Here is a 15,362-nt window from a genome sequence, read left to right on the forward strand (position 1 = left end):
ACTCCTTGAGCCGCCTGGGAAGCCCATGTTTATATTGAGGTAGTTGCAATCCACTGCCCCACCCTGCTCACCCAGGCTGCCTCTGTGTGCGGGTATGGCCTTCCCAGTTCTGGCATAGACGTCTTTTTGGTCTGTGACCCATTTTTTGCCCTCGCCACGACTTCACCTGACTCTGGCCAGTATCCTCTGATCCAGGCATGGTCTTGCTGCGGCTGGAGCCCTGGAACCAGAGAGTGGGAGCTGAAAGGGATGGGGAGCCGGTCTGGTGCCCAGAGACGGCCTGAGGCTTGCCTGTTGAAAGCCTGAGGCAGACTGTTCAAAGGCGTGCGCAGCCCTATCTTTTCAGGCCAAGGTGAGCCTGACTTTTGTCTTTGCCTTGCTTCAACATCCTATCTGGTTTCAAGGCCCCAGACTCAGCCTTGACTGATGACGTCTGAGACCCCCAACCCCCCAGCGGGCCCCCCCCCCCCCCGCCCCACCAAGGCCCATTTCACTTCTGGGCTGTGAGAAAATTGATCCTGAGTTACTGAAAACACAGCTGGGATCCCGTGCTCAAGGTGACCTCAGAGGGGATTTCTCCCTCGCCTGGGGCAGGTGAGTCCTGCCAGCCTCAGTTTGACCCCTGGAGACACCTGTGTGGGCTCAAGGGCCGACAGCATCCTGACAGCCCTGCTCTCTACTCCCCACCTCCTGCAGCGTGTGAGAGCCAGGGGGCTCTTACACAGATGGGGGGACGTGGTGATGCCAGGACTGACTGACCCCTGCCAGGCTGAGGGGCCGTTTTCTTGGGGTCACGGAGACTATGAGCACGGACGTGGTTAGATCTGAGGAAAACAACTTCTGCTCCTCAGCGCCTCCCGGTCCTCAGTTTGCCTAAGAATGTCCTGGGATGTGGAGCTGGCTTCTCACCCTCCCTGTTCCATCCATAACCACCCTTTTGCTGTCTTATTTCACACAGCATCTCACTATGCTGTGTTGTTCTGGATGTAAATGCCTCTAAGTTGCCAAACAAAGGGACAATTCAGAATATTGTCAGCAGTTGAGCAAGTCAGTCACCTCAATGACTAGGTGACAGATTTGTTGACAAGTCATGACAATCAATTGTTTTCTTTCCACAAAATGGAAGAAGTGGGGTGTCAGCTGACACATTAACAGCGCTTGTGTCAATAATTCATTGTGATTTCTTTTTTTCTTAACATGTAACTCAGAAGGACTTTGAAGAATTGAGTGACGTTTCTCTAATGAAGCCCTTTCTGTTCCCATCTGTTTATCAATGCGAACAAGGTTCCTCAGCGTTTATATCTATAAAAATGAAAAATAGAACCAGAATTGGAATCTAGTTTCATTCTACCAATAAATATGTGCCCATGAACGAGAAATACCATTCATCTCATTAAGAGAAGCCTTTCCAGCAAATCTTTACTTTCTATGTTAAATGATCATTTAACAAAAATGTTTTGTTTACACTGTTTGACCAACCTCTACTGAAAATCATTGTAGGGATAACTCAAGCCCGAAGAAAAACTTTTTAAAGACTCGGAACTTTAGGATCAAAGTGCTGTACAATATGATCTAGTGAAGCACAGAATGTAATGTTAGGATGAAATTCCGTGGGGAAAGTGGACGGCAAATAGGAGTAAAAATCCCATCTGTTCAAGAAGATCTTGTTCATGATTCCTTAAAAAAAATAGATGATGATGAATATAAATCACCACCTGGATTCCTCTGGATACTGGTACAGAGGCCCACAACAGTTTTATTTTTACACGTCAATATTTAGCACATGCTGGAAAATATATTACTCACAACCATTTAAACTAATGATGAAAACTTCTGGTGTCAATTTGAAAATGAGCAAGGGGAGCATTGGCCAACCACAATTCTTAGACAACAGCCGAAGTGGCTGAAGGCCACCAGCCCGCAGGGCTGGATGGAGCCTGGGCCGAGGTGAGACCCCTGTTTGCATCTTGGGTCCAACAGAGATGGGCTGTGCACTGGACAGGCAGTTCAGCTCCTCGCGGGCCAGTCCCCAAGTCTAAAACAGCGGTGCTCTTAGACAGGTTGGCTGTACTTCTGCAAGGACATGGTCAGGAGCCCCCGTACCTGGAACCAGACTTGGCTTGAGTGACTTGCCTGGAGTGGGCTAGAAAGTGGCTTTGAATCCCCCCTCCCCGCTGTGTTGCCTTGGGCAGGCTACTCACCCTCCCTGTGCCTCCATCTCCCTGCCTGTAAAATGGGACCTCCCCGTTAGGGGTGCTGGGAGCAGGTTTGTGCAGCGGTGCCTGGCACACGGTAAGCATCCCTGAGGACTGAGTGTCACTAAAGCATCTGCTTCCAGCTTGCCCCCACGCAGCGGCTCTTTCCTGCGTCTTCTCCCAAGCCCCTCGGCCCAGGACTCGGAGCCTCCCTCCTCGGTGGTGACGGCCCTTCCCCTTGCGCTCATTTATTTCAAGAGCCTTTTCACGCCTGCTGTCGCACGCCCGCCCCGAGCCTCCCCCGGGCCGCTGCCCTGCACAGAAAGTGCCTGCTGTCTTCAGAGCAACCTGGGACTCCTGCCAGGGACTTGGTCCCCCCACGCAGAGGCTGTTGAGGAAGCGGGGCTAGAAACCCACTGCACGACGCTGGTTGAGAGATGAGAGGAGAATTGCCCATCCTCCCCCGGGACCCGCCCCCTTCCGGTGGGACCCGCCCCCTTCTGGAGTCCTGTCTCGGCGCGCAGCTCTGGCCCGTGCGAGGGGACCTGAACTCCGCCTTGCCCGTGCTGAGCCCACGGGAGGAGGCAGATGAGATGCCTGCGCGCTGGTTCTAGCACAGGCCGTCAGCCCCACACAAACCCCACCTGTTTTCCAGAAACGACACCGGTTCTCCTTAAGAGACTCGGCCCCTGACCCCTGTCACTGTCCACAGCCATAACCACCTTATTCCTGCTGCTGCTAAGTCGCTTCAGTCGTGTCCGACTCTGTGCGACCCCACAGACGGCCTTATTCTTATGCTGTTTCAAACTGGTTTCCCCGGCTTCCCTCGTGGCTCAGTGGGAAAGAATCCGCCTGCCAGGGCAGGAGACGCAGGTTCGAGCCTTGGTCTGGGATGATTCCACAGGCCGCAGAGCAGCTAAGCCCGTGTGCTGTAACTGCTGCAGTCCACATGCCCTGGAGCCTGTGCTCTGCTATGAGAAGCCTGCACTGCGGCAAAGACGCAGCACAGCCAAAAATAAAGAAAGAAAGGTTTCCTGATCTCATGACCGGAGGTGGTTTGTGAACCAGTATAGTCGCTTGTTTTATGTGACCTCCTCCCCTACCCCCGAAGCCTATGGGAGTGGGTGACCTATTTATTGAATGAAGGGGTCTTTAATGAAACCTGACGTTCCCTGGCCCCCAGCAGTACTGTCTTCCTGTGAAGCGTGAGGAGGGCGGGGGATCTAGGGTGGGTGAGCAGAGAGACTGGCAGTCTTCGGGGTCTCAGCGGAGTGTCCAGAGATCTGAGAATGCTGACCACCACGGCTCCAGACGGTGACCACAGGTCGTCCGGAGTAGGTCTTGATGGGAGCGAGTCCCTTAAACCTCAGTGGGAGGAGGATTCTGGCCGGCTTACCTGAATCACGCCAGCCCCTCGAGGCCAGTTACCCACCAAATTGTCTCCTGGGCCTTCTCCTGAAATAGAGGGCAGTGGGTCAGTGTCCCCACCGTCTCCGCCCCCAGCGCGTCTTCGAGCACCTTTGTGTGCCTGGGCCTGCTGCACCCTGGGGACATGGAACAGAAAACAGCCGTGGGTGGTGTGGTGGGGTCCCCAGAAGGAGGATGTCTCTCCTCCAAACAACAGGGTCCGCAGTGGTTGGGTAGCCTTTCACGGGGAGGGGCGAGGGGGCTTGAGCCGCTGTCTCATTGGCCTATTTAGGACGTTTTCATCAAACACTTGACGTGTGAAGTGCCGGCTTGCCGGGATATGACAACCAGAGTCGGTCCCTAAGGAACCCCCAGTCGGCTGGGGGACACGTGCAGGGAAGGAGGCTGTTAGCTTTGTGTGTGATGAGAACTAAGAGGGAGCATCTGAATGCTCCTCGCAGTGTCTAAGGGGCACCTGGCGGTGTCTCAGGAGAGCAGGGAAGGCTCCCTGGAGGAGGTGCTGCCGACTTGACCCCAGAAGGGTGGAGAGGAGTTCTCCTGGGAAGGGGGTAGGGTGGGTGGAGACATCAAGGAGGCCCCAGCTGGTCTAGAGGGTGGGGGCAGGAAGGTGAGTGGGAAGGAAGGCCTTGCTGGCAGAAGTCCAGGGATACAAGGGTGCTTTTGGGGAGCCACAGAGATGGCCCATAAGAGCGGCTGGATTCTGTGCTGCGTGGTGGGGAGAGGCAGGAAGTCGGTCTGCGATCAGGCCGCTCCATTAGTGGTGCTTGGAGGACCGAGCCCTGGGAGCCCTGGGGGTTTGTGGGGAGGGTGGATTTGAGAGGCTTGGGGTGTGGGCTGGGCAGGCTGCAGGCAGTATCTCAGGCTTGGAGGTTGGGGGAGGACCCACCTGGAACCCCTAGGCTTGTTAAGAGAAGGGTGCTGGCCCTGCCCCGAGGCCTGGCGGGGTGGGGCTGAGAGTTCCAGTTTCTAACAGGGTCCAGGTGGCTCTCTTGCTGGTGGGCCGGGCCGGGCTCTGGAACCACGGCTCCAGGCTTTGGGCTCAGGTGGCAGGCAGATCCCTCAGCTGAAGGCGGGGTGCGGGGAGGTGAGGGAGAGAATAGGAAGTCCGTCTCATGGTTGCAGCTGTCCGTCGCCCATGTTACCACCTGTGATCCTCAGTCCCTGTGTCTCACTTGCCTTCCAGGTGGCACCCCCCTGAGCTTCCTGGTTCTGGTGACAGGCTGCACATCTGTGGGCAGAATCCCAGAGGCTGAGATCTACAAAATCACCGCCACCGACATTTACCCTCTCCAGGAAGAGGCCAAGGAGGAGGACCGCCTCGCAGCCTTGCGGAAGATCCTCAACTCGGGGGTCTTCTACTTCTCCTGGCCCAATGATGGGTCTTGCTTCGACCTCACCGTCCGGGCGCAGAAGCAGGGCGATGACAGCTCCGAGTGGGGGAACTCCTTCTTCTGGTGAGGCCCTGGTCCTCTGCCCCCGCTCACACGGAGGGTGGGCTCTGATGGGCACCTGCGTCTTCTGTCTCTTAGCATCATCCCTGGGCACGTGGGTTACCTGCGGGAGCTGTGACTAGTGCCCACGCTCTCTGCACAATGAGAGGAAAACTAGCCCCCACTGGCATCAGGGAGGGTGTTCAATGTGGTCTTATGTAGACTCCGGAAGGAAAATCTGCTCCATAACTAAGGAGCACAAGTGCCGCCCTCTGCCGGTGCTCCCTGAGCGCCTGGGCCTGTGCTCAGCGCCTCCCTGGTCCCCTCAGTTCTCGTGGTGATCCTCCAGCATACAGACATTTGTAAAGCAGGCACTCTTCTAAGTTCTCTGTGGGTCATAACTCACATACTCCTCATAGGAAACAATGAAGTAGGGTCTGTTATTCCCATTTTACAGGTGAGGAGACTGAGGCTTGAATGAGGCAGGGAATTTGAACCCAGGCATCCTGGCTCCAGGTCCCAGGCTGTTAATCCCACAACCAAACCTGTTGGTTTCAGTGGCAGAGCCGAGTCTTTCTGCCAAGGTGATGGGCAGTAATGGGCCCCTTCGGAGACCAGCGGGGCGTGGATGACCCCTAAATGTGTCAGTTGTCACCCTTTGTGGGCCCCGGGGGTTATGACCTTTGACAGGTCCTGTGGAAGACCCGGGGTGGGGCGTGGTGATTTGCATACAACGGAGCTGCTCCGTTCAGATTTACCGGGAGATTCAAGTCAGAAGCAGAAGCGATGAAAGTCCCGCTGTAGGAATTGTTTGGAGACATCTCACAGGACGGGGTGTTCTTGGTTCCAGTGCTGGCCTTTGGGGCCTTTCCAGCCCTGAGTCAGGGCCCATGAGGCATCTTTGTGCCCTCTGTTTGTTCCTTCCTCCCTTTGCCCAAACAGAGGAGGTCACAGGTTTCATCACCTGTTAAGTGTACTTTCCTTGGTGCTTGGGACCCCACAGGTGAGCTCCTGACTTCCACTTGGAGAAAGAGGGGTTCACAGTGTCCCTGCCTATGTGCCCATGCTCCCTGTCCCCCAGATCCCCTTAGGTTCTCTGGTTATGTGGGGTTTGGGGGGGTAGTAGCATGCTCAGACGTCAAGGACGTGAATCTTGTTAAAAATGCAGATTCTGATTGAGCAGGACTGGGCTGGGGCCCGAGACTCTGCATTTCCAGCAAGCAGCCGAGGGTGGCGCCAGGGCCGCTGGTTCAAGGACCACACTCCGGATATCAGGTCCGGCGGATGGTGCGCCGGACGATGTGTCTGAATCACTAGCTCCGTTTTGTGGATGCCTGTGCTCCTGAAGGGAGCCAAGCTCAGGGACGCAGGGGCTGTGGATTATGAAGGGGTCTTTGTTAGGCCACAGGGCCGTTTTCAGCCGGGACTGCCCGATGAGCCAAGGCTAGAGGTCTCAGAAGCTGTAACAAGCCTTGAATGTCTGGGGAATCTGTGTCACCCTTTTCACCTACTCTTCCCAGGCCTCCTTGTGCCAGCTCTGTGGTTGGAGATTTGAGGTACACAGGGAAGAGAAAGGCAAAGCGGGGAATCACCGAGTGAAGACTGAGAGGGACTTGGGAAGGTGGGGGCCCCAGGTGGACTCTGGACTGTCTCCAGTTGGCCAGGGGAAGTTAGCTCTGGAGGGTGTGTGGTGTTTGGGCTCAGGGCAGCATCCGTGGAGCTGACCACAACTGGGTCAGGCCCAGCTGCGTGGTCATGGGCTTGATTGCCTGAGCCCACCATTAGGGGTGCTGGGTTCAAGGTCTGAGCCCACATCTGGAGTCAGATGGGGTCAGCAATGGACGTGGCTGGTGCATGAGAGTGAGGGTTTGGTGGGTGAAAGCGTTTTTCTGGGTGGTTACTGTTCCCTGCCGATAACGGCTTCCTGGTACGATCAAGTCCTGGGAGGAGATGCAAGCTCTTTTCCTTTATAGGTTTTGGCCTCTTCCTTCGAGGTTATGACCTGTCCTCCTACAGGGGGTCAGGCCAGTGTGACTACAACAGGGATTGTTTAGAGTTGTCTGTTTAGCAGAAGGTTGCTTTGACCCCTGCTGACTGATGGCAGCCATCACTGTGTGGCTGGAAGACCCTGGAACATTCTGGAGACCTTCCCTTGATGCAGATTTAATACATGGGTTACTAAAGTTGATTTAGTGCAGTTGTGAGAGTTGGACCATAAAGAAGGCTGAGCACCAAAGAACTGATGCTTTCAAACTATGATGCTGGAGAAGACTCTTGAGAGTCCCTTGGACAGCAAGGAGATCCAACCGGTCAATCCTAAAAGAAATCAACCCTGAATATTCATTGGAAGGATTGATGCTGAAGCTGAAGCTCCAGTACTCTGGCCACCTGATGCAAAGGGCTGACTCATTGGAAAAGACTCTGATGCTGGGAAAGATTGAGGGCAGGAGGAGAAGGGGATGACAGAGGATGAGATGGTGGATGGCATCACCGACTTGATGGACATGAGTTTGAGCAAGCTTGGGGAGATGGTGATGGGCAGGGCAGCCTGGTGTGCTGCAGTCCATGGGGTCACAAGGAGTCAGACGTGACTGAGCCGCTGAACAGCAATAAAGTTGGTTCATCAGCTGAATTTCAGAGAGGGATTCAGAAGAGGAGAAGGTGTTTTTGTAAAGTTGATGCCTTGTGCTCATCATTCTTCAGGCAGCTCAGCGCCCTGGAGTGAGAGCTCAGATGTGGCCCTACCTCCCAGGGGGCGGTGTGTCCCTTAGTGCCCACGTGGCCATGTCAAGGAGGAGGCTGCCTCAGAGTGGGGAGCGGCTGCTCTTGCCACTTGGAGAAACTGCCTGGGATGTCAGAACTCCCAGCACACTTCTCCAGAAACGAGGGTGCCGTGTCTTTGATGAGGGCTCGGGGCAGGAATGGTGCTGCTGTTTTAAATACATAGTGCACAGTGATCTAGATGAGCTCGCTACACTGTGGGGGTCCCTGCCTCCCAGGGGAGCGTGTTAAGGACCTCAGAACCGCACAGCTTGGGTCCCCTGGGTGAAGCATGTAGAGTCTGGAAGCAGCCTGAGGTTCGTACCACCCCCAAGCTCCACTTCTCAGCCATCACCTGCTCAGTAAGCTCCCATGGGTGTCGGGGAGGCGAGTGAGATACGAGAGCCGGTGTGACTGTGAGCAGGTGTGGCTCTATAGGTAGGGCCTTCGGCAGGAGAGGCTTGGGCTGAAGAGCACAGCTTCCATGCCACACTGCCACTTACCTGGCTCTGTGACCTTGGGCAAACGTTTCTCCTCTGTGCCTCAGTTTCTTCATCTGTAAAATGGGGTGAATGATAATGCCTATACATAGGCTGATACAAGGATGAAATGAGTTGATCCGTCCCAAAGCACTTAGAATAAAGCTCAGTGCCCTTGCTAAACACTGGCTATTATCCCATGAAGATCACCATGGATGCCAGAGACCCAGAACCATCCGCTAGGTTTGGGGAGAAAGTACTGGAACTTTAAGTTTTATGTTCATCTCTTCCTTTTTATTTAATTCCCATTGCTTTGTAATGCTCTCATCATGTTCACCTTGTGGGATCTGTATAATTTAAATAAGCATGCATATATTTAATTATTTTTGTCATTTATCATTATTCTTTCATCATAAAACATGATTAAATTTTTACTGAAGGGATTTGTGTTCAAAAACTGCAGAAGGCAGTTGTGTAAACAGAGGCGCCTTTGTGGTTCCCTGAAAGCCCAGCGACTGGCTGACACCTGCACCTGGTTGCCCGTCACAGCTGCTGACGCCCGGGAGCAGCCCTTTCCCGCTGCCCGCGTCCTGGGGGCCCTGCCGTTTGGGGTGCCTCTATGGCATGTGGACATCCTTGCTGCACGTCCCGAGGGTGGCGTTCACGGGCCGTGTGCAGTGCAGGAATACGGCCCCCAGGCGCCTCCCCTGCTTGCTAGGGGTGCAGTGCTTCCTGGAGGGTGTGAGGCGGCCGGAGTCACCGTGGGCTCCGTTTTGCAGGAACCAGCTGCTGCACGTGCCCCTGAGGCAGCACCAGGTGAATTGCTGTGACTGGCTGCTGAAGGTCATCTGCGGAGTGGTGGCCATCCGCACGGTGTATGCCTCTCACAAGCAGGCCAAGGCCTGCCTCATTTCCCGCATCAGCTGCGAGCGTGCCGGCGCTCGCTTCCACACCCGCGGCGTGAACGACGACGGCCACGTGTCCAACTTCGTGGAGACGGAGCAGGTCAGTGCCCAGGCCAGTCGGGGATCCCCGGTGGCTCAGAGTGGATGCACCCATGCAAATGTGTTTCCACTCGGGGTGTTGGGGGCAGTTTCTGATGAGCGTGGCTCCTCACTCTCCCAGGAGGACAGAAAGTGTCCCTGGGGCTGTGTCTGCAAGCATGGCCTCTGGTTTGCATGGTGTTCTCTTTCTTGATTCTCTTCTCATGCTGGAAAAACGTGGCTTACCTGGGGTAATTGCAGCTAAAAAGCAGCAGGAATTTTTGCTGTGATCAGGAAGGGTGGTGGTTATTCAGAGAGCAGCTGATGGGTAAACCAATAGGATTTGAAAATCTTTTTAAGACAAAAGTAAATAGATGAATGGGCTTTCCAGGTGGCTCAGTGGTAAAGAATGTGCCTGCAGTGCAGAAGAGAAGGGTTTGATCCCTGGATTGGGAAGATCCCCTTGCAGAAGGACATAGCAATTCACTCCAGTATTCTTGCCTGGAGAATCCCACGGACAGAGGAGCCTGGCAGGCTATAGTCCATGGGGTTGTGAAACAGTTAGACGTGGCTTAGCAACTAAACAGGAAACAATAAAAGTAGATGAGTAATGGCAGGATGAGAGAAGAAAGTTATTTTTCATTCTTGATCTGCTGAGGCTTCATCCTAGAAGCAAGTCTTAGCAGCTGAGGTTTGTGAAAGTTCTGTGTTGGGCATCAGTTGCTTTCAGCTCTGTGGAGTAGAATCATCTGCTTAATCTCTTACTGACTTCATCCCCCTAAATTCTGTTCTCATTCCCAGAGATGCTTTATTTATTTATGTTTTTTGCTACCATGCGATTTGTAGGATAATACCACCATGTAGACTGGCAGTGGAGTAAGTCATGAAGGAAAGCCCGTGAAAGGCACGTGTGCGGTGTTGCCACGCGTGTCGAGCTGCAAACAGCCCGTGTCTAGTTAGTGGAGATGGGACTTCGCATCCCCTCTTACTGCTGCAGCTGCACCAGGTGGTTCCTACCAGGACTTGAGCGGTTTAATTCAGCACAGGGTTGAGTCCCTGCCCTTGGTGTGTGAGCTGCAGCTGCCTGGGCTTTCCGAAGGCACAGTTCGGGGCGGGGGGGGGGGGGGTGCTCCTCTAGGGGTCAGATGCTGAGTAGGAGGACCTCAGTCAGCAGCCTGAAGATGAGTCACAGGGGCAGTTTCTTGCCTGTGACTTCTGTTTTCCCACTGTCTGCGCTCCTGGACATAGATGAGGCTGGTAAATGAACACCTGGTTAAAAATGACAGAGGATGGGCCTTCACTGGGTGGTCCAGTGGCTAAGACCCTGCACACCCAACTCAGGGGCCCTGGGTTCGATCCCTGGTCAGGGGACTAGATCCCACGTGCCGTAACTATGACCAGGCACACCCAGAAATATTTTTTTTTAATGGAGAGAGGAAATGTGGTCCCCATCTCCTCTCTTATAACCATGAGGTTTTTTAAAAAAATAAGTATGTTTGTTTTTGGCTGCCTCGGGTCATATCAGTCGTGGCGTGTGGCTCCTCACTGCGGTAAATGGGCTCCTCTGGGTCTGCAGCTGTTTGTCTAGTTGCAGCATGCTGGCTTAGTTGCCCTGAGACATGTGCAATCTGAGTTCCTCAACCGGGGACTGAACCCACGTCCCCTGTGTTGGAAGGCAGATTCTTAACCACTGGACCACCAGGGAAGTCCCTCAACCAGTTCTTTTTTTTTTTTTTAATTGGGTCCCCGTCTACTGTGTCTTGTCAAGGAAGTCATTGGGAAAGCAACTGCCCTCCTGATCACTGTCCATTCCTGAAAGATAAGACATTTAAACACTGAAAATGTCAAGAAGATGGTGGTACTTCCCTGGAGCTGTTGTAACAAGTACCACAATTTGTGGGGTGGCGGTGCTTAAAGCAGCTGAAATGCATTGTCTCTCAGTTTTGGAAGCCAGAGTCCGAAATCGGGGCGTGGGCAGGGCCGTGCCCCTTCTGGAGCCTTGGGGGAGGGTCCACCTCTCCTTGTCCAGCTTCAGGTGGCCCAGCCGTGGCAGCATCGCGCCAGTCTCTCTCTCTCCCGCCACGTGGCTTTTCTCCCCTTTTCAGGACACCAGGCAGGTTGGATGATGGTGTCCTACCCCAACCTGACTGTGCTTACCTAATTGTGCCTGCAGTGACTCTTCTGTCCAAATCAGGTCACGTTTGCAGTGCTGGGGGTTAGGACGTCAGCATATCCTTTGTGGGTCGGGGGGCACAGTTCAGTCCGTTGCAAGAGCGTCATCTGACCTTAGGAGATTAGGACTCTGCTTTAAATGCAGTACACTTAGCTGTATGAGAAATCCCTATAGTCGTTGCTCTTCTTATTTCTCTACAAACAGGGCTTGCGTCTCTGCTCTTTGTTTCATCTAAGGTGCCTGGTGACTTGCGTTGGTCCCCCGGCGGGCCCGGTTTCTGGGTGACAAAACTCCAGTACCTCCTGGTGGCCCAGTGAGGCTTTAGAGATGACCACACCTGCCCCACGGCTCCTGGTGTCTGCAGCCCAGTGATGTCCTTTTCACAGACCCAGACGGGGCAGGAGGTTGTGGGCTGGCAGCCAGGGCAGTTCCTCATGGGGTGTGTACATTTCAGGCTGCTCTGCAGGGGCCCCATGCTCTCCCCCACAGAAGGGAGGAGCCGGGGATGGTTCACACCCATCGGCCCCCCCCACTCCTGAACAGCCTGACTACCCTGGCATGTCGGGGAGAAGGGGACACCAGGGAGGAGTCGGTTTCCAGAGCCGATGCCAGGAGCATCCTCATCGGCAACTGGATGCACATCCTGAGTTTGATTGTGAACCTGCCGGCTGAGGACGCTGCGGGAAGGAAACGAACCAGCTGGCCCCTCGCGGGCAGGCGTCTGTATCTTGGGGCTGTCTCCCAGGGTGAGTGGTCAGTGCTCAGCTGCCAGTCTCCTGCCTGAAGAGAGACAAGAAAGATTGCAGAGCAGCTGGGGGCAGGGAGAGGTCTGTGTGCTAGGAGGAGCCTGGAGCCGGAGCGGAAGTCCTGCGGGGCGAGAGGAAGACAAAGTGTTGCCTGCTTGCTGACCTGGCATTTAGAGAAACAGCAGGGTCTGAAACCCCACGTCTGCACCCAAGGGTGGCAGGCGGCGGCTTTGGTTGGTACTGAGCCTGAGGCAGGAAGGTATCCTAACTCCGGCTTGTGATGCTGGTGGGTCACCTCCAGCCTGTGTCCCTTGCTAATGGCCTGCGAGGCGTCAGCCCCTAGCCATCGGGGAGGGGGCTCCCGTAGCAGACGCCTGAGGGCGGTTAACGGGCCGTGGTGCCCCCGTCGTCCAGACAAGGGATGGGGCGAGATGAAGCTGGCTGGATCCCTGATGCAGAGACTCTTGGTAGCAAATGGGCTTCTCCTGAGTCAGACTCTCGGGAAGCCAGAAAAGGGAGGTGTTTTCAGACCACCCACTCCTGCCTTTTATGTTTTTTCTCTCAGAGGAAAGAGCAGTCCTTCTCCGTCAAGGCAGGCTATGTGTGTGTGCACTCTGTGGGTAGGGGGCTTTTGTTGGGGGAGGTGGGGGCATGCCAGCATATGTATGCTGTGTACATGCTTGTGTGCACACGTGTATTCATTGTGTGTGCATTTGTGCTCTGGACACACATCAGCGTGCAGGTGTGGATGGCATCTTGGTTTCCTTGGCAACAGGGAGGAAGGGTCTGGAGTCTTGGCCGCTCAGCTGGAGGACTTGCCTGGTGGGCGTGCTCTGCCACCGTGACTCAGCCCAGAAGGTCCCCTCGTCTACCCAAAGAAAGCAAAAGCTAAAGCTAAATATTTGGCTCCTGAAGATAAGGCCACTGATGAATCAGGGAGGTTGGGAGGGACGTGAGTGCAGACCTGGAAAGAACTGATTTGCAAACACCTCATCCTGCAACAGAAGTTCAGCCGAAAGCCTTTTAGAGAAAAGCATCAGTACCACTGGCGAGTCTTCCTGCTGTCCCTTTCCCTTGGGGGTTGCTGGGTCGCTGCTCCCACCTTTATGTGAAAGAGGGCATGCAGGTGCCAGGTCCAGGGATCCCAGGCCTGGCCTCGAGCCACACTCAGCCGTGACTCCCCCTTCCTGAAGTCCCGCCTGCTCTGTGGCACCCCCACTTCTGTCTTCCCCCCCCCCAGATTCCCTCTCCTGCCTGCAGCCTGAGCCCTGCCCGACTCACTCCCTCCCCTGCGGGGCCTCGTCCACACCTCTGTGACCCAGGTGATGAAAACTCCATTGAGAGAGGGAAACTGAGGCTCAGGTGGTTAAAGAACACAGCCAAGGCCACCCCGCAATCAGATGAGTGTGGGACCCAGGTTGGTGGTGTCCCAAAGCCCGCAAGCTCACCTGTGTTCACCCTTCATCTTGCCTCCCCTCTCCTCTGCCAGGTACCCGCTGTTAAAATTACCTTTGTGAAGCTAGGCCACAGGTGTTGAATCTCCCACTAGCGTCAACACCTGTGTTCTTTCACCCAGAAAGGAAAGCCCTGAAAACCCGTCACTACTGGGTAACAGTCGGGCTGTCCTGTCATCTTGGGAACCAAGAGACGGGTGTTCCTGACGATAGGGTGGGGCACAGAGCGGGGTATTTTCATGCGGGAGGAGGAATGGAGGAATCTGGAGGCATCTCTCCTTCCTGCCCCAGGCGTGGGGTCTGCAGTGCTGGGACTGCCTGTCGGGGGTTTTCCTGAAGCTAGTTCTGTGCAAGTTCCAGCTCAGGAGGGGCATGGTCTAACGCTGGAAGCAGTGCTTTTAGCGCTTGTTAAATAAAGTGAAGGTGGCTTAATGGTAAAGAATCTGCCTGCCAGAGCAGGAGACACAGGTTCAATCCCTTGGTCGGGAAGATCCCCTGAAGAAGGAAATGGCAACTCCAGTTTTCTTGCCTGGGAAACCCCATGGACCAAGGAGCCGGGCGGACTACAGCCCATGGGGTTGCAAAGAGTCAGACACGACTGAGTGACTAAAATAACAAAATAAAGTGACGGGTAATAGTTCCTTGAAAGCAAACGTGTTAGTAGCTCAGTTGTGTCCAACTCTTTGCAACCCCTTGGACTGTACCTGCCAGGCTCCTCTGTGCATGGAAATCTCTAGGCCAGAACACTGGAGGGGGTTGCCATTCCCTCCTCCAGGGGATCGTCCCGACCCAGTGATTGAACCTAGGTCTCCTGCATTACAGGCAGATTCTATACCATCTGAGCCACCAGGGAAGTCCTTAGCATCCACCAAATCCTGGGCTTGGTTACGAGTTGCCTTTACATGGAGATGTTGGCCAGATTTGTGATCTCTCAAGAGTCTGGACGTGTGCGTGGTTGTATGCATTTAATCTCCTTGTAGCCAACAGTAATTTAAACAGCCTGCTACTTTCTTCTCTTTTGTCAGTAACCCATTTGCTGGTGATCAGTATCTGGAAACAGACAAGTTCTTAACCCAGTGCATTTTTTCCTTTGGAGATGAAGGGATAGAGTTTCGGCCCAACCTAATGACGACCAGGCTCATGTGGTTCCTGTAGTCCAGGGAACCTTCACGTCTAATGTTCAGGTCCTCCACTGCAGAATTACTAATGCATGTGTGATCTGAGCGTGATCTAGCCGCATGGAAAGCTACTCTGTGAGGGAGCAGGCTGGTAAGAAATAGAAAGAGCCAGCGGCATCGCCCAGGCCGGCCCTGCCAGGCCAGGGTAGAGTTACCCAGATAAAGGGCAGCCTCTGATAGCTGCCGCAGCCTCCCCCTCGTGATGCTCAGGACTGTACACCTTGTCCCTTTAGCCCTCCCTGGCGCTAGTGCATCCGTGGGGGCCCACAGGCAGGTGAAGAGTTGGTACGCCCTGAAGGAACTGTGTATGGTGGGCGTGGGCGTGGGCGTGGGTGGAGACACTTTAACTTGTGAGAATCGCCTGTGTCCTGCAGGTGCTGTCACCCTGGAAGCTTGTGGAAGGGGTGTATGTGTGTGGAAGGGGTGTGTGTGTGTGGAAGGGGTGTATGTGGAAGCTTGTGGAAGGGGTGTGTGTGTGTGTAAGCTTGTGGAAGGGGTGTGTGTGTGTGGAAGCTTGTGGAAGGGGTGTGTGTGTG

The 15,362-nt window shown here is 54.6% G+C and overlaps 1 protein-coding gene across 1 annotated transcript in view; it reads left to right on the forward strand.

The window, feature by feature from the left end:
• The window catches only part of SYNJ2 (synaptojanin 2), a 102,436-nt gene that overhangs the window by 40,707 nt on the left and 46,367 nt on the right, over positions 1–15,362 (forward strand). The window contains exons 3-4 of the mRNA XM_040238896.1: positions 4,807–5,077; positions 9,072–9,297. Coding sequence (XP_040094830.1) covers positions 4,807–5,077; positions 9,072–9,297 — 497 coding nt within the window. The remainder of the gene's footprint in view (positions 1–4,806; positions 5,078–9,071; positions 9,298–15,362) is intronic.

Source organism: Oryx dammah, unplaced genomic scaffold (genome assembly GCF_014754425.2).
Source record: "Oryx dammah isolate SB20612 unplaced genomic scaffold, SCBI_Odam_1.1 HiC_scaffold_4, whole genome shotgun sequence".
Taxonomy (NCBI): domain Eukaryota; kingdom Metazoa; phylum Chordata; class Mammalia; order Artiodactyla; family Bovidae; genus Oryx; species Oryx dammah.